This window comes from Strongylocentrotus purpuratus, unplaced genomic scaffold (genome assembly GCF_000002235.5).
Source record: "Strongylocentrotus purpuratus isolate Spur 01 unplaced genomic scaffold, Spur_5.0 spur5_scaffold_20, whole genome shotgun sequence".
In the NCBI taxonomy this organism is placed as follows: domain Eukaryota; kingdom Metazoa; phylum Echinodermata; class Echinoidea; order Camarodonta; family Strongylocentrotidae; genus Strongylocentrotus; species Strongylocentrotus purpuratus.
This window is the reverse complement of record NW_022145606.1, coordinates 19,608,900-19,636,156: the sequence shown is the minus strand read 5'-3', so window position 1 is coordinate 19,636,156 and position 27,257 is coordinate 19,608,900. Positions and strand designations below refer to the sequence as shown.

At 38.9% G+C, this 27,257-nt stretch overlaps 1 protein-coding gene across 1 annotated transcript; it reads right to left on the bottom strand.

The window, feature by feature from the left end:
- Positions 1-13,103: 13,103 nt before the first annotated feature.
- On the bottom strand, positions 13,104-25,993 carry LOC100894092. The gene is made up of 4 exons (XM_030993738.1): positions 25,690-25,993; positions 23,143-23,466; positions 19,798-21,386; positions 13,104-13,190 (listed from the first exon to the last, which is right to left on the bottom strand). Exons 1-4 carry the CDS (start codon positions 25,991-25,993, stop codon positions 13,104-13,106), a joined length of 2,304 nt encoding a protein of 767 aa, XP_030849598.1.
- Positions 25,994-27,257: the final 1,264 nt, after the last annotated feature.

Here is a 27,257-nt window from a genome sequence, read left to right as displayed (position 1 = left end):
ACGACGTTTTCTAGAATGCAAGCAGTTCAATTGGTCGATTTACATCACATGGGCGTGCAATTATTTTCCCCATCGTGCAATTATGAGAATGAAATTATACACTTTTTGAAAAGGAAAATGGTAACCTGTCGAAATTAAAGGTGCACGTGTTTTAATAAAAGTGGTACGGATCATAGGTGAAAAGTGATAGGGGCACTTTTATAATAGGCACTTTCCTATATTAAAAGGGGCACTTTGGGGGCACTTGAAACAGTAGTGGCCACTGGGCCCCCTACCCACCCCTGAAGCGCCGCCTCTTGGCTAGAATTCTATGTTTTAACAGCTGCTGAGCACCATTTGTAGCATGCTCGTCATTTTTGTTAGCAATCCTTATCATAACACCTGATTGAATTATGTTTTGAACAAGCTGAATTCAAGCTGAAAGTATATTTTAATATAATCCCTTTACTTACATATTTAACTATGGATACTGATCATCATGTAATACTAGGACTAATTGATTTAAAACATTTGATATTTTTTCTAATTAGTAAATTACCAAATTTTTTGTTAATATAAATAAACACAGACACATAATGCATCAAATACATCAAGGCTTCTTTTAAAGTGAATGACTTTAAACTGCGGTAGTTACAACATATTAACGCTGAGATCATGTCTTTCCTATTTGCATTTCAAATGTTTTCTGTTTTATCGTTTTAATTTTTCAGATAAGATACAATGTCAGTGCATTACTGTTTTGTTGACAGCCCAGGGTAAATAAAGCCCATGAAAAACACAAAGTATATTTCAGAAATATTCATAAATTTCCCATTCCATTGTTACTCTTGTTACTCATATACATTGCAGGCTAGATGGGAATATAAGTTTTAGAAATATCGACTTTAAAGATTTGTTAATATAATTTAAAACAACCTTATTAACCCCATTATTCAATTAACAAAATGTTGGATATAAATATGTTGGTTGTTATTCTAAACAGATGCAAACTAAAATGGAAATGCCATGAATTGAGTAAAAATTGTAATGCGTTTCTCCAGACTAAATTAATGTTATGCTTAAAAAAAGGGGTGTCAGGGGTTAAAGACAACTACATGAACATAAGTTTGACTTTAAAGTTGAAAATTAACTACATGAATTATAAACAGATCTGCTTGTAAAAAAACACTATATACTGCTGATATATAACTTTGGTTTGTAATAAACATTCAAGCATTTAATAATCTAGAAGCATTTCCCCATAAGAAAGTAGTAACTAATTTGGTTTTAATATCAAGTGTGTATTATTTACTTTATATTCTCATTTACAGAAAATAAATCACGTTTGACCAGTATATATATATATATATATATATATATAGCTTAGACAGATACCGAGATGTGATTGGTCAAGAGCTCGTCACGTGATATCAGTTGCGAGGATCCAAATTGTTATATTTTCCTGGCCGGTTATATGTTACCAGCTGGTGGATTGAATATATTTTTGATCAATGCATGTCGCCCTCTTGAGAATTGTATGTCACCTACTACACACATTACACCATTACTGAGGGTGATTTTTTTTCAATTTTTTTTTCATGAATTTTTTTTTCCCCTTGAATTATTTTTTCCAATTTGTTTTCTTCCCCAAAAAAATGCTTTTCTGCGTAAGATTTTTTTTTTCCAATTTTTTTTTTTTTCTTCTTCCATGAATTATCTCGAAATATTATTTTTCAATCAATTCTTTTTTTGCACTTTTTTTTCTAAAATTTTGATTGTCCCGAGAAAACAGTTCCGGGCAAAAAAAATGGCTTCCCCCCCCCCCCCCACAACAAAAATAATCAATCAAACCAAGGCTATCTAATATAACATATAGACTGTTCCTTCCTGTACTTCGTATCAACAATACCAGAATATCATCGCATTCGAATGTTTCCAAAGGTTCTTCAAAATCACCAAAATTAGGTAAATCTCTTATCCGCACATCCGCACATCGTAGTCATATAGACTACTTAGTATTAAGTATCGGTAACATTGGCTCAGATTCTGAAACAAAATCCTTGATTTAGCTCAAGTTGCAATCATCATTACAAACATTTAGGTTAGTCAGGAATCTCATAACTTTTACAAGCCAATCGCCTGTCTGGTTATCAAGGAATTAATGATTGGAAATCGGAATGTCACGATCATCAGTTTTAAACAACAGTAATTTGATTTTGTATTTGTTTTTGTTAAATTGAAATCAATTTCAGTTAATAAAACTACCCCCCCCCCCTGGTAAAATCAGTCATTTCCCTCAGTTTGGCATTGTTTGAGCTTTGAAAATGCACTCATTCTAAGTTGAAGAGTAAAAGCTGCCATGTGGGAATACCCGTAACGTCATGAAACGAAATGTTCTTTTATAGACGATGCACACGTAAAATGATAAAGTGTGAACAAGTTACTTGCGCCTTCTATATAACAAACAATGCATATTCGGTGCCTGTTGGACCCCATGATCCCCTCTTTCTATTGTTAATTGACCCCTGATTTGATGAGATAATCAACTGCCAGTGACCTTGCAGGGAGGTCTAATCCCCCCTGGCCAGACTATTGCAGCCGGGCTTTAATGATTCATTGCACAGCACGAAACTTGTTAATGCCCTGTTTGCGATGATATATTATGCAAATAGCTTCAAGTAAATCTGCACTAGTTTGGCCAGGAGGGATTAGACCTTTCTGTGCAGTCACTGGCAGGTGGTTATTTCACCAACACAGCTCTCGATTTGCATAAAAATGAGGGGATCATAGGGAAACAACGGTTACGCTTTACAAGTTACAAGTTACAAGTTTGAAAGCTTAAAGAGAAGGTTGAGTTCTGGGAAGAGGTAACAAATAATTTGTGAGCGTTGTCATTGTTATTATGCAAGGGTGGAAGAACATCAGATTAAACATGTTTCCTGAAAAGCATGGCTCTTTAAATGCCTTCATATTCTAAATATGATATGAAACATCGTAAAAATCGGGGGGGGGGGTAGGTTTTTTCGCCATGTGCTCGTGTAGTCTCATATACATCATTCTCTATACAGTGCTTGTAACTTTGCCAAGATTTGGCCAATTTTTTTTTATCATTTTGAAGATTCCAGAACCTTGCAATACACACAAATACTTATACACTAGATGATCAACCTTTTCTGATAGATTCCACACCGTTTCTTTCACAATGCAATCACATGACCAGAACTCAACTTTATCTTTAACTAACAAGTTCAACATTGTGCCTAAAAGATAAATTATTTCACCCGAAAAAAGGCATACTGATGGTAATTAATATAATAATAACAATAATACAAATCAAGATGAAGCTAATAACATGCATTTGCATCCTTATGCTTTATTACGGCAGACTAACTGAATAGGATCGTTTACTAGATCTATTTTATACAAGATTTGAATAAGAACATACCACACAGTTTTCATCGTCTTCACCCTTCTGCAGCACTGGATGAAGTCAACCATGTTGTCCTCGTGTGTGCCCTTCACTCCGGACAGCCACACAATTTGCAGGTTCTTGGTCTGTTTTTCGATCAGAATACCCAGTTTTCTCATCGTCTCGATTGAAACAATCTTCTTCTCTGATGGGTGTGATGGCGGTGTTGCAAGGTTCATGCGTGTGAGCTGATGTCCTCCGGTCTGAAGAAAACCAGACGTGATGTGAGCTATGTCTCTCTCTGCATCATCGATAGTGATATCGATCTCTTCCAAGCGTGGAAGCGATGAGGAGAGACCTTCATAGCTTTGTGACGTCACCCTAATAGCTGATAGCTTTGTGACGGATATAAGCTCAGGAGGAGATGGACGGAAACTGAGAGAGGAGTCTGAGATGCTGAGCTGTTTCAGTGAGGTGAATGATCTGAGGCACGACCACAACTTCTCAGTCATCTCGGTAGATAGCTGGCAGTCCTTAATGTTCAACATGTCAATCTGTGATGACATACAGAAAGAACAAATTGTCATTGTTAAATCATTACCTTAGAAAGCGTATGTAATTTATTCCTATCTCTTTCAGAATCCTTAAAACCTATCATCATCCCTTATTATCGAGATACATTAAAACTTCAAGTCAAGAGCAATTTTTTTTTAAATCAGCATTTTTAAGGACTTTAAAACAACAATTCGTAATACATTTCTTTAGAGAAAGATATTGATGATTTTGAGAGGAAAAGAGCAAAATAAACACATTAAAGATGTTCAAGCTTGGGTATATAAGGAGCAGCACACGGACACCACCATAATATCCCGAAGGAAAGTCAGTGTAAACACCATAGTAGGTCCATGGTACATTGGAGCGGTTGAGTCGGAGTACCGCGCGTAATACTATATTAATCGTTCATGCAATCATAGGAAGTATGTAAGAATATTTGCAGTGTACGTACGTAAAGTGAAATATCATGCACGCGTACGTTGCGTGCTCGCTAAACGTGATCTTACAACGCCAGGACATTGATCATAATTATATAATATGGACTGGCCTTGAGGGAGATATCACATATATTTCCCAAACTAGACTCATATTGCCCCGAGTCAAAGACGAGGGCAATATGGGTCTTGTGAGGGAAATATATGTGGTATCTTCCGAAAGTTAGGACAGTCAATATTGTTATTATTATCTAAATCAGACATCTAGAGCAAATACATACTTGTAAATCTCATAGAACTGAATAAACTTTGTCAAACCAGCACTATGCATCCGGCCAGCTGTTTGACAACATTTTTGATACACTGCAAACAGTGTACCCAATTTGGTGTGATTATAACGTCACAATAGAGTGCGCGCAAAGTGCGCAGGTTCTCGTACGCATAATAGATGCGCAATGAAAAATACAAAATACGGCGCGGTAAATATGGTCTTTTATACAACACCTACGTGGATCCTTGTCATTTGATTGGACGATTGTTGGTCACATGATATTCAATAGATGGTATATTGCACGGTCGTGCATTTTTGGTTATATGCGCCGTGCATTTTTGGTTATATGCAGACTGCGTACCTCTCTGCTGCATGTGCGCGTATCCCTGCGTGTATTAGCCTATAATCTAGGCGGAGTGCCGAGCTTTTTTCTTTGCTGCTAGACTAACCTTAAGCAGAACGTCTGATACGGCGAGACTACGAACCGTGAGCCGCGAAGCGGCTCAACGCCTATAATCACTGGTCTAGCTTTAGTCGTTGTTTTTTTTTATTATCGACCATGAATCCGTGGCAGTTTTTCGTACGAAAAAACCTCATGAATACGAAATGAACTCAACCAATCAGAAACACGTATGGGGAAGAGTCTATGCATATGCATATTATAAATCACGTGACATTACGTCATTTTCTTCATCCAAGATGGCGGGTAGTTCATGCGACGACGATCTTCTGCGAGAAAGTTTATCATATGCGGCCAACAAACTAGGCATTCCTAATGGAAAATTCAGAGAACTGCAGGAATCCGCTATTCGTAGCGTTATTGAAGCCGGCAGGGATATTTTTGTTGCATTACCTACTGGTTTTGGAAAGAGTGCATTATACCAAGCAATCCCCTTGTGCTGTGATTTTCTACGCGACCACGGATTCTATGATCATGATGAGCGGTTGCGGTTTCTTATATCTGATTGGTCGAACGTAACATAGGTGTACCTTATTTGGTAGGGCTGTTGAATGATTCATAGATCCGCCATTTTGAATATATATGAGTATTGATTAGCTAGACCAGTGATTATAGGCGGTGAGCCGCTTCGCGACTCACGGTTCGTAGTCTCGCCTTATCAGACGTTCTGCTTAGGGTTAGTCTAGCAGCAAAGAAAAAAGCTCGGCACTCCGCCTAGATTATAGGCTATGCGTGTATCTGATGCGAAGGCAATCTGCATGTAATCGAGAAGGCTTTAATTTATCTTTATAACGAGTAAAGCATAATTTGTTGATTGACGTTCTATTAGGTCTTCTTCGATGTTGTATAAAACAAATAATGAATGTTTTTTATTCGTTTAATAGTGCAAATATTTTCATTCATTGAAAGATCAACGTTAATTCTATTCAACTCGGCTGACGCCTCGTTAAATAGAATGTTAATCTTTCAACTCATGAACATATTCGCACTATTGAACTCATAACCATTCATTATTTGTATAATATTTCATGCTTTTTTAACACGTACAGTCCATAGGCTTTTTCATGAAAGGTAAATATGGTCTCATATTCCCCGATGAGCCCTTTCAGGATTACAAACGAGTGTAATATGATTTTGTAAAACCACTGCTCAGATGTCTGATACTGGTAATAATACTTAAATATTAACTGCCTTCTGGGCAATACGACATATATCGCCCGAACCGAAGATGAGGGTCAGGCGCGTACACAGGGGGGGGGGGGGGGGGGGGGGGTATGTTTGATATGTTTTTGTGTGTAAGCCCCCTAAATTTCCCTAACCCTCCCCTTTTTTATAAAAAAAAAAAATATTCCCATGGCTGACCTCAAAAAGATGAACTTACCCTCCCCCAGCGGAGCAAAATGTCAAATTTTCAAATTTCGATACAAAAAAAAAAAGTGCCCTCTTACCCCCCCCCCCCCCCCCCCCCACCCCGCTTATTCAGCGGTCGGCTGAGTCGTTGCGATTTTTTGGGACCAAAAAAAAAAAAAAAAAATGACCTCTTACCCACCCCCCCCCCCCCCCCCCCCGCTTATTCAGCGGCTGGCTGAGTCGTTGCGAAATTTTCGGCCCGATTTATAAATGTTAACCCCCCCCCCCCCCCTTGAAAAAATCCTGCGTACGCGCCTGGTGAGGGTAATATGTTACAAGTCGAATTGCCTGGTTTAGGCAGTCAATATTACTATTATTAACCACCTCAGACCAGGGGCGGCCGAGCGACTTCCAGAGTTGGGGGGGGGGGGGGGGGGAAACCAAGAAAAAAAAGGGCACCTACAAATGGAAAATCTCAAAGGGAAAATATACCATTTTTTTAGACATTGGTATATACCCCTACATTGTGATTACAATTATAAGGGATGATTTCAATATGTGTATCACTTTATACACCATACATGATATTGCTTAAAGATGCAGTTGAGTTCTGGTCTTGCGATTGCATTGTGAGAGAAACGATGTGGGTTGACCAGAAAAGGTTAATCATCTAGCATATAAGAATTTGTGTGTATTGCAAGGTTCTGGAATCATTAACATGATAAGAAATTTGGCCAAGTCTTGGTAAAGTTACAAACACAGTACACAGAAAGATGTATATGGGACTACACGAACACGTGGCGTAAAAATCCTAACCCCGAGTTGTATGATGTTACATGACATATTTAGAATATAAAGGCATTTGAAGAGCCATGCTCTTCAGGGAACATGTCTTATCTGATGTTCTTCCACACTTGCATAATAAGAATGATGACGCTTACAAATTATTTTTCACCTCTTCCCAGAACTCAAACTTCTTTTTAAGCATCATGCTTTGCAGTTGGGTTTTATTGTCTAAAAAATTGTTTGCGAGCGAGAAAAAATTGTAAGATATGTGAGGTCACAGTACAAAATACATATTATAAAGAGCAAAAACCCAATCCTAATGGGGTTATAAGCACATGAACGTAAGACCGATATGTAACATAAGTATATCCCCAATATAATTACTCTTAGTCGCTTGAACTTAGATAGGGCGCGTTTAATGATGAGAGGAAAAGGGGGACACTTATCAGGAAAGAAAAGGAGCATATGCCAAAGTACAAAGAATAATTATCAGAGGGAAAAATAGGGCACTTCTTCCCTCCTCAAAAGAAGGCACTCACCAGGGATGAAAAAGTCAGTCATGAGAATAGGAAATGGGCATTTGTCGACTGAAAAGGAGCGCCCATTATATTTTGATAGTGGCATTTATAAGATATTATTATATATTGTTAAAAGGGAAATTATCAGAGGTGGCAAGAAACACTTATAGCATCTGAAAAGGGGCAATGCCCAAATACGAAAATGGGCACTTATGAGAATAAAAAAGGGGCGCTTGTAGAAAAGGAAAAAAGTAATTAGTTAAAAGAAAATGGGCAACGATCAGATTTTAAATGGGCATGTATCGGAGGTAAAGGAGGCACTTCTCTGAAGCGAAATGGAGTAACTTTTTGTACCTGAAAAGGGTCATTTACCAGAGAATGGGCACTCATGAGAATGTGAGAATATAAGGTTCGCTTATCCGAGTTAAAATGGGGTTAGTTATTAAAAGGAGAGGGGCACTTCTTACAAAGGAAAAGGGGCACTTGTCAAAGTAAAAGAGGCACGTACCTCTCAGATTTAAATAGGGCAATTATCAGAGGTGAAGGGGGCACTTATCAAAAGAGAAAAGGCACTTACTAGAGATTAAAAAGGGGAAGGGGCACCTTTACAAATTAATAAGAACACTTGTCAAAGTAAAAGGGGCACTATTGTTATGTACAAAGGGGCTTTAAAAAAGTGTGTGTGTGTGGGGGGGGGGGCGCCTCTGCATCAGACAAGAAACTCTGACTATTTGATACTCTTATTCTGTGAAACACAGTGTCCTAGACTGTACAGGGTTTCCTAGCACGAACAGTTGCAAAAACATCGTCAAACCAGCACTGTGCATGCATCAAGTGCTTAAAGATTTTTTCGATACAAACAACGTGCCTTCGGTGTGATTATTACGTCACGATAGAGTGTGTGCAAAGTGTGCATTTTCTCATACGCGTAATAGATGCGCAATAAAAATGACAATACACCAGTTTAAGCAGCGCTCTAGGTCATTGGCTTTATTTTCAAGCCAATTACAATGGCGCCCCTAACCGTAAACTGGTGTATACACAAACAAAATACACCAGTTAACGGTTACATCAGTGCGCATGCGCAGACATGGGCGCCATTTTAATTGACGAGTAAACAAATCCAATGACCTAGAGGTCAGTTTACACGTAAATTAAGACGGCGCCCATGCAAATATGATGTGAGCGAACAGCGCAGGCAGTGCCGCAACCATACATGCGCATCTAAAATTAAAAAAACATTGATGACACTGTCTGCGCTGCCTGTGCTCACATCATATTTGCATGGGCGCTATCTTAATTTACGCGTAAACCACTGACCTCTAGAGATCAATGTTTTGTTTACCCGTAAATTAAAATGGCGCACATAACCGTAAACTGGTGTATACACCAGTTTACAGTTGTATCAGTGCGCATGCGCAGATAACCTCTGACCTCTGGTATTTATGCGTAAATTAAGATTGCGCCCATGCAAATGATGATGTGCGCGCACAACGCAGCGCGTAGGGCAGTGATATTATCAAAATTTGCATGGGCGCAATCCTAATTTACGCATAAATACATGACCTCTAGGTCATTGGCTTTGTTTAAAATGGCGCACACAACTGTAAACTGGTGTATTACGCGTAAACCAATGACCTCTAGGTCATTTGGTTTGTTTACTCGTAAATTAAAATGGCGCCCATGTCCGCGAATGCGCACTGTTGTAACCGTAAACTGGTGTATTGACTCTACATTATTGCCCACTAGTTTAAGACGCATTTTGTCATTGACTTTTCAGATCGGGCAATAATATTTGTTCATTTGTTTACTGTATAATTTTATTGACCGGCAAATTACACACCTAATCCCATTGACTTTCTGACCTGGCAATATTTTTATTTTTTTGCCTGTAGTTTTGTTGGCTTATCCATTAAACCTTGCCCTGCTCAGATGCCTCATACGATTAATAATATAAATTATATACCTCACTTAAGAAATCCAGCCATCTGATTGGTCGAAATTGCAGTCGTGGTTTGAGCCATTCCCGTAAATAAACAAAAAATGCCAAACCCTTGTATTAGTTCTAGAGTAAATCGGTAAAATTCCGGCAAAATTCCAGTTACCATGGTTACCGGGAAAATAGTTCAGTCTTGCTGAAATACTTATTGGTTTACGTGTTAAAAACTGGTTTGAGCAAGAGCGAATACCATACATTGTTTGTGTGCGAATCGAAGTCCAATTTCACACGTTTGCGTGCTATCGTGAAATCGGAGCAAATGGTAATGACATTACTGGATTATCTAGCAGGAGGAGGGTACTACCGGCAAGTTGGGAGAAGTGCCGGATTGTCAACATCAGCAGAATTCCGGCACACCCATCTTGTAGCCGATTTCCTTTTCGACATTGCACGGCACCATATACAGCTACCACAACTTGACGAAATGCAGCGTTTCTCGTCAGAACTTCGATATCCCGATGGCGAAGTGAGTTTATTCTATGCAAATATTCTACTTCATTATGACGTCTTTAAGCCTATTATAGTATACTAGTTTTGGTGATATCGTCAAGTAAAAGAGAAAGATAGATAGAGAGATGAGGGAGAGAGAGAGAGAGAGAGAGAGAAAGAGATTACGTTTGTGTGTGTGTGGGTTTGTGACGTGGGATAAATCAAATGAATGTACTATATTGTTACTTTTTTAAAATATATTTCCATATAAATCTAGTGCCTATTATACCTTTATGATATAAATCAGCACATTGCGGGAAAAAAGAGCACCCTACCATATTTTGATACCGGCTTTATAATTTGGATCGGTTCTTTTCTAAATAATAATATCACCTCTTTCTGCGTGTCCATTATCATAACCATTAGGACTACCTCTTCCCCCTTTTCCCTTCCTTCTCACCCCTTCTCCTTATCAAGCATATACATTTTTTTGTATAGATTTGTTGTATTATAGTATCATTTTCAATTGATTTTTTTAGGTAAAGAATGTTATCCTCTACATTGACGGATACATCGCGCGGGTCCAGCGGCCTGACCATGCGGGAAACGCATATTTTTGCGGCAGGCATGGGAAGTCTTGCGACTCTCTCAATACCCAGTATGTAACCGACCAATTCGGCAAAGTTCGTCACATCATTACAGGTGAGTTATGCTTTCAGTACATCCATGGCAAATTGTAAACTACTAAACCTAACTCAATTATAAGTTTTGTTATACGTTTGTGAAGTTTACTGTTAAATACTTAAATTTAGGTGGAGAATGTTATTCAACCATGTATTTCTAATCTGAAACATGTCAGTCCGTAATTATAATTGATTGTAATAAAATAATATAGAGATTAAGCAAAGCCAAAGTAGAAATCAACATCCCATAATTTTTGAACACAAATTAAACATAACTCAAACCACATAAACTATTTTTAACTGCTTCTATATATTCACCACCTAATCTCCATTTGTTTTACTTTTTTAAGGACTCCCCGGGTCAACCCGTGATAAGACCGCCACTGAATGGAGCAGGACCTTCATGGACTTTCTGGACAACCTCCCGGATGGATACACAACGATAGAGGACCCTGCCTACAGGAATCTCCACCGCAACGTTGGTCATCGGTTCGTGGGACACGGCCTCACTGATGAGCAGCAACAGTTCAACGATGATATAACAAGACTTCGACAAGTGATAGAGCGCACCATCGGGGCGACACAGCTCAAGTGGCGGATGGCTCAGATGAAAACAGGCTCGCAGCTAAAGGAGGGATTATCTTTGCGTCAAAACTCATCGTGTCCATGGCGGTTCTACACAACCGATATACAAATTACTTATAAGCTATCATTCTAGTAGTTAAGAAACCATACACAGATTTGGGATGGGTCTATAATATGCATTGCATTTCAGGTATGTGCCGCAGGAGACCACAATATTATTATTGTGAAACTTGTATTTTCGTTCAGGTGTAATACATATCACTCTGTATATCTAGTAATATCTAATAAATTCAAAAGAGAATATTCATCTTGCTCTGTTATACTATTTGAATCATTTCAGCCTTCTTCTGTTAAGTGCAAAGGAAAAGTTTAGTACTGGGAGTGTTCGAAATCCACGATTCACAAAGATACACAAATCGATGTTATTTTTTGAAAGTTTGAATTAACTGATGATCAAACAAAAACATAATGTAAAGGTTATGTTACCAGGTTGTCGTTGAACCATAATTCTCCCTCGCGCAGTTGAAGAAAGAACTGTTATTGAATAGGTAATTTGTCATTGTATCATCAAATATCTCTATGAGATTGTGGCACTTCCTGACCCTCCCAAAACCTACCTTCTCCTTTATAAGTCGCTCTGTTCTGACATAATCAACAACAACTTGTATATAGATCCACACAACACTAAGCATAACTATCGAAATTCAAATAATGTTTCCAAATAATATTTAATGCAAAACGATTTGACGCCCTATGTACATCGTGGATAGTTATTGTTCCTTGTCCTCGGTTTCACCTAACTGGACGTTGATCCCCAGGGCAGAACCAACCATCACCCGAAGTGCCGTCATCTCGTCGACAACCCTTCCCAAAAGGAAAATTACTTCGTCGTCACGCTTTTTCTTCTGTCCCCGATTTGTTGGGGGAGAAGCGGACGATGTGGATGGGGCTCCCGTCGCCTCCTCATCACCTTCACCTGGGATGACTATCACTTCCCCTGGGATGACCACGCCTCCTTCTGTAATCACTGCTTGAGGTTTGATCTATATAAAAAAACAAATAGGCGAAATTTGTAATGATTTCCATTTTCCAGTTAGTGAATGCATAATAAAGTTCCCATTGGTTTGCAATCTTAACTTTAAGATCCCAGTTTGCCAACGCAATTTTCCCATTCATGCATGTTTCTAATGCAATATTACTAACCTTATAATAAGTAGGCCCAATATATTTATATATTTCTGATAAAGATGTACACAGATTTACATTTTCCAAAGATATCTCCCTTGTTGATAAAATACATCATCATTATTTTACACTCTTTTACCAGTATGTAATATATGGTTTGACAAATAATACAAAATGAAATAATGAAATAATAATGATAACAAATAATGACAATAGGCATACCTGTCCTCCAGCTGGGAAATACAGCTGTTGGTACTCTTCAAAAAGCAAGTACAGCTCGGTTGATCCCCGGAGTACCGGATCTCGGGTGTCTGTACCAGATACAATGGTGTGCTGCAGTATGTCCCGGTACTCCCTGCCCAAGTTCTTCAGGAGATTCTCGGTTGCGTTCTCCTGGTAGCTGAGCTTGTCAGCTACCGTTTTGTGAAACCCTTTAGTTGTCCCATTCCGCTTCATTTGTTTATACACGTCGTGGCAGCTGAGGTACTCCTGCATTACTGCCATGATGCCCTGAAGTCTCCATGCCTTTCTTCTGTTTGCCATTGTTCTATGATGGGAAAAAAATATAAATTAAAGCATGGGCGTACAAACAGTCTTGTATAGTTTGAGATTCATGGGTTAGCAAAGTCATCAATGAGTTAATTAGTGTAACAATATATTTTCATTTGACTGCAACGAGTAGTTTGCGTTCTGGTGAGGAGAGAAAGAGAGAGAGAGAGTCGGAGAGAGAAGGAGGAGGGGGAGAAGAGCGGGCGTGTGGAGCAGGCACGTAGTCACGGAGGGGGGGGGGGGGGAACACGTGCCCCCCCCCCCAATTTCCAAGATCAGTTGAACTTGTTTAGGCCCCTTCCCAGGACGTCGATCAATTACATGTATGTGCTCCCCCCCCCCCCCTAACATCAAACTCTGGCTACGGCCCTGATGTGGAGGAATGAGCCATATAGGGGCGTACATGTCGTTGAACAAAATTGAGATTGACTTCCGCGAGGGTGGGGGGGGGGGGGGGCGTAAGGAGGAATTGATGAAAGGAGGAACCATCATCGTTAAAATACTTCTCTATACAACCTAGCCTAGGCCTACATGTCTGTACACCCCCCCCCCCCTCATACTCCTTTCTCTGAAGAAGAACAACAATACAAACACGGTTCGATATAAGTAATCGTGAACAATTTTGACAAAAAACGATTAGGCCTCAGTCTATATTGCCGTCCAATACAATTATTCATATAGGACTATCAGCTTAATGAGAATAGTCTAGCTAATTGCTTAAAAGTCGGACGTGATGAGGAGGCATAATTATGTGCCCTATATGCCTAAGAAACACAGATAACGCAGATTCACCGAATTGTCACTTGCTTCCCAATCCGGGGGGGGGGGGGGGGTATGCCTAATCACATATTATGACATACGGGGGGGGGGGGGTGTCGCTCTAATGACTTTTTCACACACAAAATCCCTAAACATGGGCCTAGTGGTTTCGGCTTGAGCGGCACACCCCCGTCCAAACCAAATCTGAGTATCTGCCTCCCTCCCCCTCCCCCGAATGTCAGATATTAAAGAGGTTGATAACCACGCCCACTTAGTGAAATTAACGGGATTAGCAGCTTCTTTGGGGGGAGCTCGGAGAAGAAGAGTATGTCAAAGGAAAGTAAAGTCAGATAGACTCAGAGGTCTAGTCTAGTATATGCCTACAGAGAATCTAATAAAACAAATTAATTCAACATAATAATATAACACCGATTCACCAAATAATCCAAATATAGCCTTTGTTTTTCAGCGCCCCTATATAATTATCCTTCCCTTTTTACAATTCACACACCAAAAAAAAAGCTTGCCCGATGCACTGGTTCGGCACGCGCATTAGAACAGCGCATCTGATCTGACGGGCCCGCCTGGCAGGCCGGCGCGAGTGTGAGGTAGAACCTGCTAAATAGCGTTCATGGGAGTGAACACTACTAGTGTGTGTGTGGTCGAGCTTACTAAATTTTATACACACAATTAAGATTGTACGTTGCATTCTTCTAGTCTCGTAATGCGCGTAGCGAGCTATCTGTCTACAATTAGAAGTTTTCTAGGAACCATTATTCATCATTTTAATTATTATTTAACATTTTAGCCAAAGAAATAATGCTGACTTACCACTGATTTTTCCGTCGACTATATTTAGACAGCTCCAAGAAGAATAACAAGGTAGGGTCTAAATTTATTGCAAAATATTGTTTGTATATTCGCGCCTTTGCAGTGTTCGTCTGTCTAGCGAAGCACTCAGCAAATCTGCTGCGCCTGCTTCGGGCGTCAAGGCTCTTACCGATCGCCTCGTCCCTTCGGATTTTCTTATATAAAATGGGTCATTCATGTGCTTGTTTGGAAGTAAGCTCACCTAAAAACGAACGGGGATTTCGTTTCAAATTAGACCTAGAAGGTAAAGCATAAACCTACCTTTTCTTTGCCTTTCTAGTATTTATTAGGTTTTAACAACATTTTCAACTTTCATTTTAGAATCTAGGCTAATTACTTTTTAGGTCTAAGCTCTAGTTCTAATACTAATTCTATGAGCTAGCAGTGAAGAACATTTTTTTTATTGGTACTACACTACATGAAAAACATTCTCAGAACGAGCATTACTAGTTTAATCTAAGCCCTAGACTAAATCCACATGAATCATTTCATATATTTTGTTTAAAGGCTGGGGTCTTTCTTTCAAAATTTCATTTGATGGATGCCGCGCCCCCTCCGATCCACCAAGCTACACACGAACGTACCCGAACAACAGTCAACGCACGTACGACGCTAATTTATTGGCTGACGAATTAATAAGAATATGTGAAACAACATGTCATTTACTATGTGATCCATACATTTCTTGTGTGTAAAATAAGTTATTTCATAACACCAGAGAAATAAGTGTAAATTTATTCTGTGCTTTTCATGAAATCTTTAGTTTTTATATAGTATTTTTAAATCATCGTCGTGAAATCAAATGAAATCAATTGCAATGCAGTGGTGTTTACGGTGGTGTTAAGCTATCGATATTGATATCGGTATCGGGCTCTTAATTTCATCAGCACATTTTTAGCTCGATTTAAGAGCTCTTGACTGCTCTAAACACTAACACTAACACTAACACCCAACTTGAAATCACTCACTGTATATACCCGAGCTTGAGCAACTTTAACAAAAACATCCCATAATTTTACAAATCATTTGAACTCATCAATCGACACGCGCTAATATAACGAATATAGTTTCCAAATCTTAATTTATTTCTTAGCTACATTCTTTCTAAATCGTTTGACTTATTTCGTTCATTTTTAATTTTCAGTAGAAAATAGGCAACATGTACACTACACAAGGGAAATGATACCTTCTGTAAACATTCTTAAACTGTATTTTATAGTTCATTCCCGCAATTTTGTTAGAATTATAATTTTAATATGCTACGGGGCCTATAGCCAAAAAGCTATGCTTTTATATCAGGCCCCTTAACATCCCCATTTTTGTTTGTTCATTAGTTCTTAATTAACAAATAACTACAAGCAAACACAAGTCTTTGAACTCATTGTATGTACCTAAGGTTATTGCACATACCTGTGTTTTGTTGATATATTTATATATGAAAACAGACCAAACTGAAGTTTGTTTCAAATAATTTTGTTGTTGAAAATCCATCTTCCTATTAGGTTGGAAGTGTGAAATGCTTTCTTAAATATTAAGAAACGAATAAGGTGTATTGACATGTACAATTATAGCATACTTACATTAAATGCATGTCTATCGGAGTTTAGCGAACCGGAAAACCTACATCAATTCAAAGAGACATGCAGAAGTGGGGGAAAAGAAGTAGCCAATTCAAACATTGTAAACAACAAATTACATAATTGATCCGATTCAATTTGTTCCAGAGTAAAACAATTTTCTTCTAAGGATAAAATCATTAAAGGGACTTGGTAACATTGTTAATATGAGAGATAGCGGTGCTAAGGTAGTGACTTCAATGCTAAATGTACAATTAAAGATAATCTGGAAAAAAAAACGAACCATTATTCATGGTACAAATAGACAAAAACTGATCTGATCGATTCCTTAATTCTCCTAACTATATTATTACAATTTAATTACATTTTAGGTGAATGGAAATCGTCACAAAGCAATAAAATGGCTCTACATTCCATTCCAGACATTTAAGTGTTGACATATTCTTTATAGCCTGATTTATGTATTTTGTTCATGGAAAAACGGTTGGGAAAATTCAAAAATGGTTGGGAGAATGTACTGTTAATCACTGTTAGAGGGTGTCATACATCGACCTTTTCAAAGAAAACCATAGATATCTTCGTGGTTTGAGAATTTGTTCAGCATTTTTTTGCATGTCAGAGGTTTAGTACAGTAGAAGGAATATAGTAAGTAACATTATGTACAAAAATTAAGCAATTTTTTCCATCAACCTTCAACAATGTTACCAAGTCACTTTAATGGTCACATGATTAAGTTATTTGTATTTCTATGATCTTTTCTTATGTTATCTGCACGGACAACTTCTTCAAAATGTTAAGAATGTTGTTTATTAATTAATGATGATACTTTGTTGAGCCTTGCGACTAACAGCAGTTTCTTTTCATCGCCGTATTGAAATAGATTGTTTTTGTTAAAGCAAAACCGTGCATGACCTTTGTCTTTACGTAACACCTGTATCATCTTTGGTACTTAATGAGTCTTTTATTCAAGTTAAAACGGCTTCATGTGGATACTTTGGTTATAAATGGATTAGTTTATTACGTCAACCTAGCCAATGAAATTAAAGGCTAATTAAATGCTGAATGAGGTAAATAACAAGATAGGAGGGGGCGGTAAACAAGCTTTCAATCAATGTTGTTCGACATAACAATAACTCACTGTTGAACATACAGACTAGCTGACATTACACGCGTTGAAGACTTGATAACATTGATCATTGCATCGTCGAGTCCGAAAACAACTCCGGACAATATCGCCTGACATTTTGTGATAAGAAGACCCAATCCTCTCATCCTCTTTCTCGACATGCTTGATACATTCTCCTCTGATTGGAGAGAAGAAAGGTCAATGCGTGTGAGATTCTGTTTTTTCAGATGTGGACGTAGACTAGTCTGAATCTGAGATATGTCTTCTGCATGTGCATCTCCGATAGAGATATCGACCTCTTCCAAGTTGGGAATCGATGAGAGCAGACATGTATAGCTTTGTGACGTCAGTCTCTCAGCTGATAGCTTTGTGACTTTTGGAAGCTTCGGAGGAGATGTAGGTAAACTGATAGACGAGTCTGAGATGTTGAGCGTATGTAGCATCGAAAATGATCCGAGGCAGGACCATAGTCCACTCGTCACGTCGGTAGTTAGAGTAGACCCCTCGAACTTAACTATCCTAACCTTGTGTTCAGCAAGAGAGAGGGAGAGAGAGAGGGGGTTAAGAGAGAAAGAGGTAAAGACAAATAGTCAGATAATCGAAGTAAATGAAGATATCTATTTCATCTTTAAGTCCAAAATCTGGCCGGTTCTTATGTTTCATCTCTATATTATTCTCTACATTTACTTCGAGCCGCTCAAGATGGCATAATCAGCAAACTAGTAGACCCTGCCTTTTCGCCGGGCTTATAAATCCAAATATCACGTCGTCTTCGGGTTGCAGCAAGTAAGGGAAGGTCAACGGTGGCGGAGATTATTTTCAATTTAATCGTCCAGATTCTGAACTGTCTAATGTCTTAATTTGGTGGTAATCATTAAAGCAAAAGCGACTGCGGCCTTATTTTATATGAGAATATTATTCGCTATAGTAATGGAAGCTCCCATCTCTACCTCCTTGGCATAAGTTATATGTATAGTAACGTCCATGTTAAATTTACAGATCCTTCGTTTAACATAGGCTACTCGCTTTTATTGACAGAGTCTCATCATTTACCCAAATGATCGGCCCTAGGACCTAGTATTATGCATGCATTATTATTTTCGTTTCTGGAATGCAGTACATTGATTGAGGCCGTAATTGGGCAATTGTGGAAAAGTAATGATAATTAATCATACGTCTCGATCATTTTATCATGCTTAGTATTTATTTATAACACAATCTTACCCATTTAACTTAGAGTTATGGCGGAGGGATGGAAACTCAATAAGGAATTTTATCGCACGTAGGGCGATATAAATAGTTTACACTCACTGCAGTGAAACCACGCGTAAGGGGCGGCATCTCTTTTGTGAATACCTTTTGCGTCATCTTGAGAGAAAATAATAACATGCCGACGCCCTTTGTGTCAGCACGGTATCTTTCATGAGCGCGTAGCTTATCCCGGTTCCTTCCCTGAAGCGAATTGGTGCAGTGTAGTGTAACATTTAAAGTAAAAGACGTATTCTATATTCAGTTGGGAAAGTTTGTGTCGTAGGTGTTGCTATTGTCATGATGTTGATATTCAGGGTAACAAGATTCCATCCTCTATTATAGGGATAGTTGAGTTCTGTTGCAAAGGGCGCTACACAAAATATTTGTTTTGTGAGATAATGAACAACTGACTGTCAAATTTGGAGGAACATACAATTTAAACGACAAAATCATCTTTGTTTGATCAAAATCGGTTCAGAGACGGCTGAAATATCTATAAATATAACGATTTCTAATACTTGTGTACCCCCACAAAAATTATATATTTTGAACCAGCCGTTGAAAGCCGTCGAAAAAAACTAAACTATAACGCCTTTTACGTTGTATCTCGGCCAATGCTGATGTTAGCTTTGTTGTTGGCTTTTTCGTGTTGGTTATATTACGCACAATCAGCCAGCCCATGTGTTGATATTATCAATTAATTAATTAAAGGTCATCGTATTTTTGTTTAAAGTGGAGCTGAATTGGTATGATAGTATTGGATAAATTTTACACATTTTGGGGTCTAAAATTACCTTCTTAGCAATTTTAGGTCATAAAAGGCCACTACAAATGTCATGGATTAAAAATAAGAGAAATAACCATGCACTTAGAAGGCATTTGCGATCTGAAAACAGAAAACTATCCCTTTAAATCTCAAGTACCCGCAAAAGCGCATTCCGTTTCATTTAGTTACTCTGAATATAAATCTTATTAAAATAATTATTGTAAACATATTGTGTGAATAGAGAAAATGTGTGCACCTTGTTTTTTAGTTCCACTGGAAGTTTTTGCATCCCAACGACGGTGTAGACAGTCGGCGACTTGAGAACAATACTCTGTGCAGTTATACATCGTTTAACCAATGGAGACACGTTTCCTCCAGTACCCTTGTTCTCTGATGAGCAGTCAAGAAGAATGCGATATCGCTCGCTCTCATCCAAAGAGTGGTTGGAAAGGAGCGCCTCCATTATTCGTATGCAAATACCGTTGTGTGTGCCTGCAGCGAATCGGATGAGATTCTCATAGTCACCGATGTTTCCTTTGATGCTTTGCAGCAGTCGGTCCAACTTAGAAATCCTCAGTCGTAACTTAAATTTCTTCGTTTTAGCAGCGAGGTATTTCCCAGCTGAGTGTTCCTGAGCGAGTTTGTGATAAAACTCAATGGTAGTGGAAGTGGTCTCGTTAGACTGAGGAAGACGAGTGAGTGAAACAGTCGTCTTGGATACAATCCCAAGATCACACGCCATATCGAGGGTTGTGGGAAATCGTTGGAAATCATCTGACGTGAAGATTAGTTTTTTAGCATTGTCGAGCAGACCAGTTAGAGCAACTTCGCCTAGTTGAGAAATTGTTTCCTTCATTTGTTCGGGTGTGATTTCCTCTCCTGACGTTGATCGGGCGTTTGCGTGGTGCATCAAAAAAAGATTCACGTTGTCAAGCAACTCTGTTTGGGTTGTAGTACCACTATCCAGCAAGCTCTCACTCCATAAGTGACAGACCATGAGACAAAATAAAGGTGTTTTAACAAGTTCATTAATCAGTGATTGTTCATCAAGATATACCTTCAGATCACCCCCACTATCAGGACTCGAAGTCAAAGCAAAGAATTTGTCAATGTAATCACGAGAGCTTTCTCTTGAGAATCCTTCGATCCACATCTTCGTGTATACCCTTGCAAGCTCCGCTTGATTGAAGAAGTTCTCTAGGTGAGGGCGTGTTGTTACAAGAACTCGACACTGAGGGAATTCCTCCAAGCGGATGACACTGACGATGTTGCTCCCTAAGCTTCGGTTTGAAGAAGAAATACCCGCATATTCATCTAGTCCGTCTAGTATGATATGGCAGATGCCTTGATTCTTTCTGATGAAACTCTCCAGACCCGCTGTTGTAAGATCTTCAACATCACTCAAAAGCTGGGATTTGATGGCTTCTCCGATCGAGGTATCCTGATTTGTGTTTCGGAATTTGACAACAAATAGAAGTGGCAGGTTTTCTAATGCTGACCCCTCTTCTCTATGAACCCAGTCGTAAGCTATCTTAGCAACGGCCGTGGTCTTCCCTCTTCCAGCCGGAGCCGAAATGAGGATACGAGCTGGTAGTTTGCCGTTTACTTTCGTTGACAATATTTCAGCAACTGAACCCGGGAGTATTTCCATCGTTTTCGTGTCCTGTCCTAGAGGGTCCTTTTTCACCATTGTGACAACCGTGTGCATATCTTTGAACTCGGCGTAGTCACTGTGATCCCATGGCTTCATTTGAATTTTGCACAGCTGATCCCGGTACTTGTTCTCCAACTTTTCGCGACATTGCTGAACAGTCAAAGATTCCGAGATCTTCTCACTGTAGATAGCTGAAACGATACAAGCAAAACGGAGTTAATTAAGTTTGTTTTCAATGCTGGCAGGCAGCCAGTGAAAACGAATTCGTCTCCATAGACTGACGTAATATAACCCTCTCATAGAGAATACACATCCAGCTATCCAAAACACCTCTCATCTCTACACCCATATACTTTGGGAAAACGGAGCCACGTCCGGGCCTCTAAACTACAAGCCAAATAGAAACCGCTCGCATTAGTCAGGATGGCAAATTCTTCGTCAGATGACGGTGATAGAGGCAAGGGACAGGTCAGCCCTCCAGCTTCCAGGACCCGTTTTAAGATGGAGGGCCGTCACAGTACGTACGATCACGAACGCGTACGAATATTCATCACCGAAATATTTACGCGTATGCTCCTAAGACGAGTACAGCTTCGAAGAGACTGATTTTTATTTATTTTTTATTTTTTACTTATTCAACGAATCAAGAGTCTGTGACATATTAGGGAGCAAAAGGCCACTCTACACACTTGTGAATATTTTTACTCATTCAGTCACTAAAGTTGGAGAATACTCATCCAATATTAACTTACATGTACTTTAATGAGTAAAAAGTCTCATCGAGAAAATAATCGGGTCACATACTCGTTTTAAATATCATATGTGTAAAATTTCACCAAATGTGTAAAATAATGCATTAGATATATTCTCTTGACTGAATGAGTGAGCTACGATTTTTACTCACCATACTGAGTTCCGTTTTTGTTGTGTGCAATCTAAATTTAAAGGCCCACTGCACTACTTGCAGCTACTTGCGCCCTCTATATAACAAACAATGCCTACTCGGTGACCATTGCTCCCCCATGATCCTCTTTTTCTTATGTTAACTGAGAGCTGAGTTGATGAGATAACCACCTGTCCAGTGACCTTGCAGGGCAGTCTAATCCCTCCTATAAACTACGGCAGATAAGCTTTAAGATACTATCTTCGTTATGATTATTACAATCTTGACTTAATTTGCATCCCTTGTTTTAGGTAACCCTTTTCATTGAGTGATACAATATTGGTAAAGTCTATGCTAATTTCTGTAATACTTATCATCATAATATGTGTTTAATTGCATATTGGTTAAGTAACCTTTCATTTGCTATACGGGATAGACACCTTATGCTCGTGTGAAATGGCGGAGCGGACAAATGGGCAGAGATAATTTAGATCGTATCCGGAAACCTACCTCCTTGACATCCACCTCGGATGACCACCCCCAAGTCAACTACCCTCTAGTATAACTACCCCTAGGCAACCACCCCTTAGGACAACGACCCCGGGCAAATCCCTCCGGACAACTACCCCCTGTATAGTTGTCCGGGAGGTAGTTGTCCTAGAGGATTAATGTTGTAGGGGGTAGTTGTACAAGGGGTTAGTTGTCTGGGGATGGTTGTCCTAGAGGGTGGTTGAATGTGGGTGGTTATCCGGGGGTAGGTGTCCTAGAATCAACTTAGATATCATGATACATTAAATTAGTAGAACAAAAAGGCGCATGCAGTATGGTTACCTACATTAGATCTATCAGCCCCAACTTGATACAAGTTGATTTTGACCACACCTTTTAAAGACCTTGGTGCTCAGTCACCCGTGACAGAAATAGCATGAATAGGGTATCATTGTACAGAACAGGTTGCTTTTCATCATCGATTACATTTCATGGAAATGTTCTGATTTCATGTTCTCAAAACAATTTACAGGTATAAGAGGAAACTGTAAGCAACTTAGCACTGATAGACCCACCTGGAATACTTGGTTTCCCCTTCAGATGTGTATCAGCAAGCATGACCAGCTTAGCGTCAGTGAGAGCTTGTTTCAGTCTATGATGCTGTTCGTAAGGCAACACGGTCTGTCTCCAGTCAAACAGCATCTCACGTGTTCCCTTACAAGTCATCCGTCCTTCTATCTTGTTGGCCTTTGTGTATCTATTGGTTTCTGCGACCCTAAATCCGAGTGTTCGTCCTAATTCCTCCATCTGATCACCCGTCTCGATGTCTTCAGCTAGCTTGAAGAGAAGATCTTCGGAAATACCTCCGTGTGCCACCATACCTCCGTGTGCCGCCATACCTATGATGATGATGAACACAAAGTGAAATAAGATTACAAACTTTTTGTTCGATTTTAATTATATTATATTTGATTTATTTTACCAATCAAGTATCCAAACAATTGAAATGACTTAGATAAACCATACAATATTATATTATACAGTGCGTCCCAGAAAAAACACGAAACCGAGAATTATTGATGTAGTATCATAACTTAATCACAATTGTAATTGATAAGTGACACAGATTTGTAAAGCTTAGATCCTCCTCTTTCATTTGATGCACGTGATATGATGCATATTTCACGCATGAGCGATTAAAATCAATTTGAAGAGACAAAACCAGAAAATCATTTGGCGGACGGTATCTGAATTTCAAAGAGAAAATCACATTTATAGAAAGTTGAGTTTCTGCCCTTTCATATGACACCTCAATCAGGAAAAATGAGCAAGTAATAAGAAAGTTATGTTTTTTTAAAGTAGTGCTCGAATTTCCATAATTTGATTAAACGAATTCGTTTTCACTGGCTGCCTGCCGAAGCAACAAACGGAATTAACAAAAGGCTTAACTCCGTTTTGTTGACAATCAGCCGTAGACGAAAGACTGTATGCATGGCTGATTGTCAACGAAACGGAGTTAAGTCTTTCGTCAATTATGCATGTTGCTACGGCAGGTAGCCAGTGAAAACGAATTTGTTTGATAAAATTATGGAAATGCAAGCACTACTTTAAACAAACATAACTTTCTTATTCCTTGCTCATTTTTTCCTGATTGATATGAAAGGGCAGAAACTCAACTTTCTAGAAATGTGATTTTCTCTTTGAAATTCAAATACCGTCCGTCAATTGACTTTTTGGTTTCGTCTCTTCAAATTGATTTTGATTACTCATGCGTGACATATGCATCATATGAGTTGCATCAAATGAAAGAGGAGGATCTAAGTTTTCCAAATATGTGTCATTTCTTAATTATAAATGTGACTAAGTTATGATACAACATCAATAATTCTCGGTTTCGTTTTTTATGGGACGCACTGTATAATAGAACAAATCAATTAGGGCGCGTTCATGCTTGATTTTGAAGGTAGAATGAGCGATCTGAAACGCTCATCATAAACGCTCATCGTGATCGCAGTTCCACGGTATACTGTTCATGCTTACTTCTCTGGCTCATCGAGGCAATTCTCCGTGTGTGGCCTTAATTGGTCTTCCAGCTGGATTCGCAAACCTTCACTGTGCATGCTACGTAGACCCACTAGAGGTCAGTGCGTTGACCCCATTTAAACGCGTTTACAAATTGTAAACGCATCTTTTTGTGAGTTTACGATCGGCGATCGTGATCGCCGTTTTTAGGTGATTCTACAAAAGTAAGCATGAACGCAACCGTGTTTTAAACTAAACGCGTAACAGATGCCTGATTCTGGCCAGAAAAAGTGAAGCATGAACACGCCCTTAGACAAGTAACGATATACTGATGAGAATCTACGTGATAAAATGAGTTCACAGAGTAAATTTAGGTTTGAGAATACAGTGTGAGTCAAAAAAAGTTTACACCTAGAAAATTGCTAATTATTTTAAAGACCATCTTTGAACAGTGAATTATTATACATTTCATGAATGAGTGTTTTATCCCAAATCATTTGGTATCATTTTTGAGTGGTATGTGTTCACGCTTGAATGAACACGAGGCATTGTTTGCGAGAGTGCAAAAATCGACTTGCGCCAAAGTTGCCTATCTGATGTTTAAATAAAACAATTGTGGTTTGGGTATTAAATCGGTTTTTGCAGATCCAATAACATCCCTAACAAAATTAATCATGCCACACAAATCAAATATTGAATATCAAACATCAACGAACATTTGTGCGCGCGTGTGTGTGCGTGTGTGACTTTGCTTCTGCAAAAAGCTTATGCAATGCATTTCATTTGATACATTCAATTTATTCTCTCACTCTGCTAATCCCAACATAATACATGCCTTGGGCATCACTTTGGCGCAAGACGATTTTTGCCCTCTCGCAAACAATGTCACTTGTTCATCCAAGCGTGAACAAATACCACACACAAATGATACCAAATGATTTGGCAGAAATAGCATGAATATGGTATCATTGTACAGAATCAGGTTTAATACTCTTCATCGTAAATTAGATTTCATGGTAATGTTCTAATGTCATGTTCTCAAAACAATTTACAGGTATATTAAGAGGAAACTGTAAGCAACTTAGCACTGATAGACCCACCTGGAATACTTGGTGTCCCCTTCAGATGTGTATCAGCAAGCATGACCAGCTTAGCGTCAGTGAGAGCTTGTTTCAGTCTATGATGCTGTTCGTAAGGCAACACGGTCTGTCTCCAGTGAAACAGCATCTCACGTGTTCCCTTACAAGTCATCTGTCCTTCTATCTTGTTAGTCTCTGTGAATCTATTGATTTCTGCGACCTTGAATCCGAGTGTTCTTCCTAATTCCTCCATCTGATCACCCGTCTCGATGTCATCAGCCAGCTTGAAGAGAAGATCATTGGCAATACATCCATGTGCCGCCATACCTATGAGGATAATAAACAGAAAGTAAAGCAATAATACAAAATGTATTGTTTAATTTTGATTGTATTTGATTTGATTTGATTTATTTTTCCGATCAAATATCTACAAATTAAAATGACTCAAATATACCATAGCATAATATAATATAAGAAATAAATTATACAAGTAACGAAATACTGACAAGTATCTACGTATTACAAATAAGTTTACATGGTCAATTTAAGTTCAAGGATATTTAGACAAAATATGTAAAATTGCTTGATATAACTGAGAGGGGGTAAAAGGGAATCTCAGAACAGATAGGATTGTTGAACGAGATTCCCAGTATAAATTAAGTACTAGACCATCGTCGGCGTGCTTTAAATCCTGCACATTTCTGCTCCCTTAGAGACCAAAGATGCACGATCAATTTAGTATTTCAGCAGGTCCGCAGTCATGATGGTAATGTAGCATTTTTTTCCAGTGGGTGAGGGGATGTGGGCTTCGAAATGTAAAAGTATATTTGTTGTGTTTAAGCAGAGAAGTAGGATCTTTTCGATCGAATTATAGGTAATTTGAAACCTTGTTCTTAAAGAAGTATGATAACAAAGAAAAGACTAGAAATGCAATCGTGTCACAACGATGTGCGTGCAATGACGCCATGTTTCTACGTGTCAAACGAAAGAGCTTCTCTCGGACTATCCAGAGCAATTTGAACGAAGTCTGTTGCTTCTGTGATATTGGAGATATTAGGTAGGGCGAAAGAAAGGCCTCAACAGTGACCTTGAAGGGATGGTAGTGACTATGCCTACGAAGTTTGAAAGAAATTGGGATAGGGGAAATAACCTAGAAAGGGCTCGCAAGCACTGCGTGCAAAAACCAATGGGATTTGGTGCATGTTCGTCATTGCAATCAAGATCGTTCTGGGGGCCAAAAGCGTGAACCCGATATGCCCCATAGGCAATGCGTGTAATGCATGGGCGGAAAACGTACAGGATATATACTATGACCGGAGTTAAATTGTTTTTTCTCTCTCTCTTTATGTCTCTTTATGGGTCGTATTTGGTATCATTTGAAAGAGAATTTCATGGTTGTTATTGTAAATCACTCTGTTTTTTTTCTATGATAATCCTATCGAAACACGTGATGTAAAATAGATTTATAGGACAAAATGGCGTCTTAAATAGCCCCCTTGACCAATTTCAAAAATCCGGCCAGGAGGTGCCTTGCGTATTGGAACTCGGCATGTCACTGCAAATTTTCAAGGAAAAAAAGGACGTTTAGG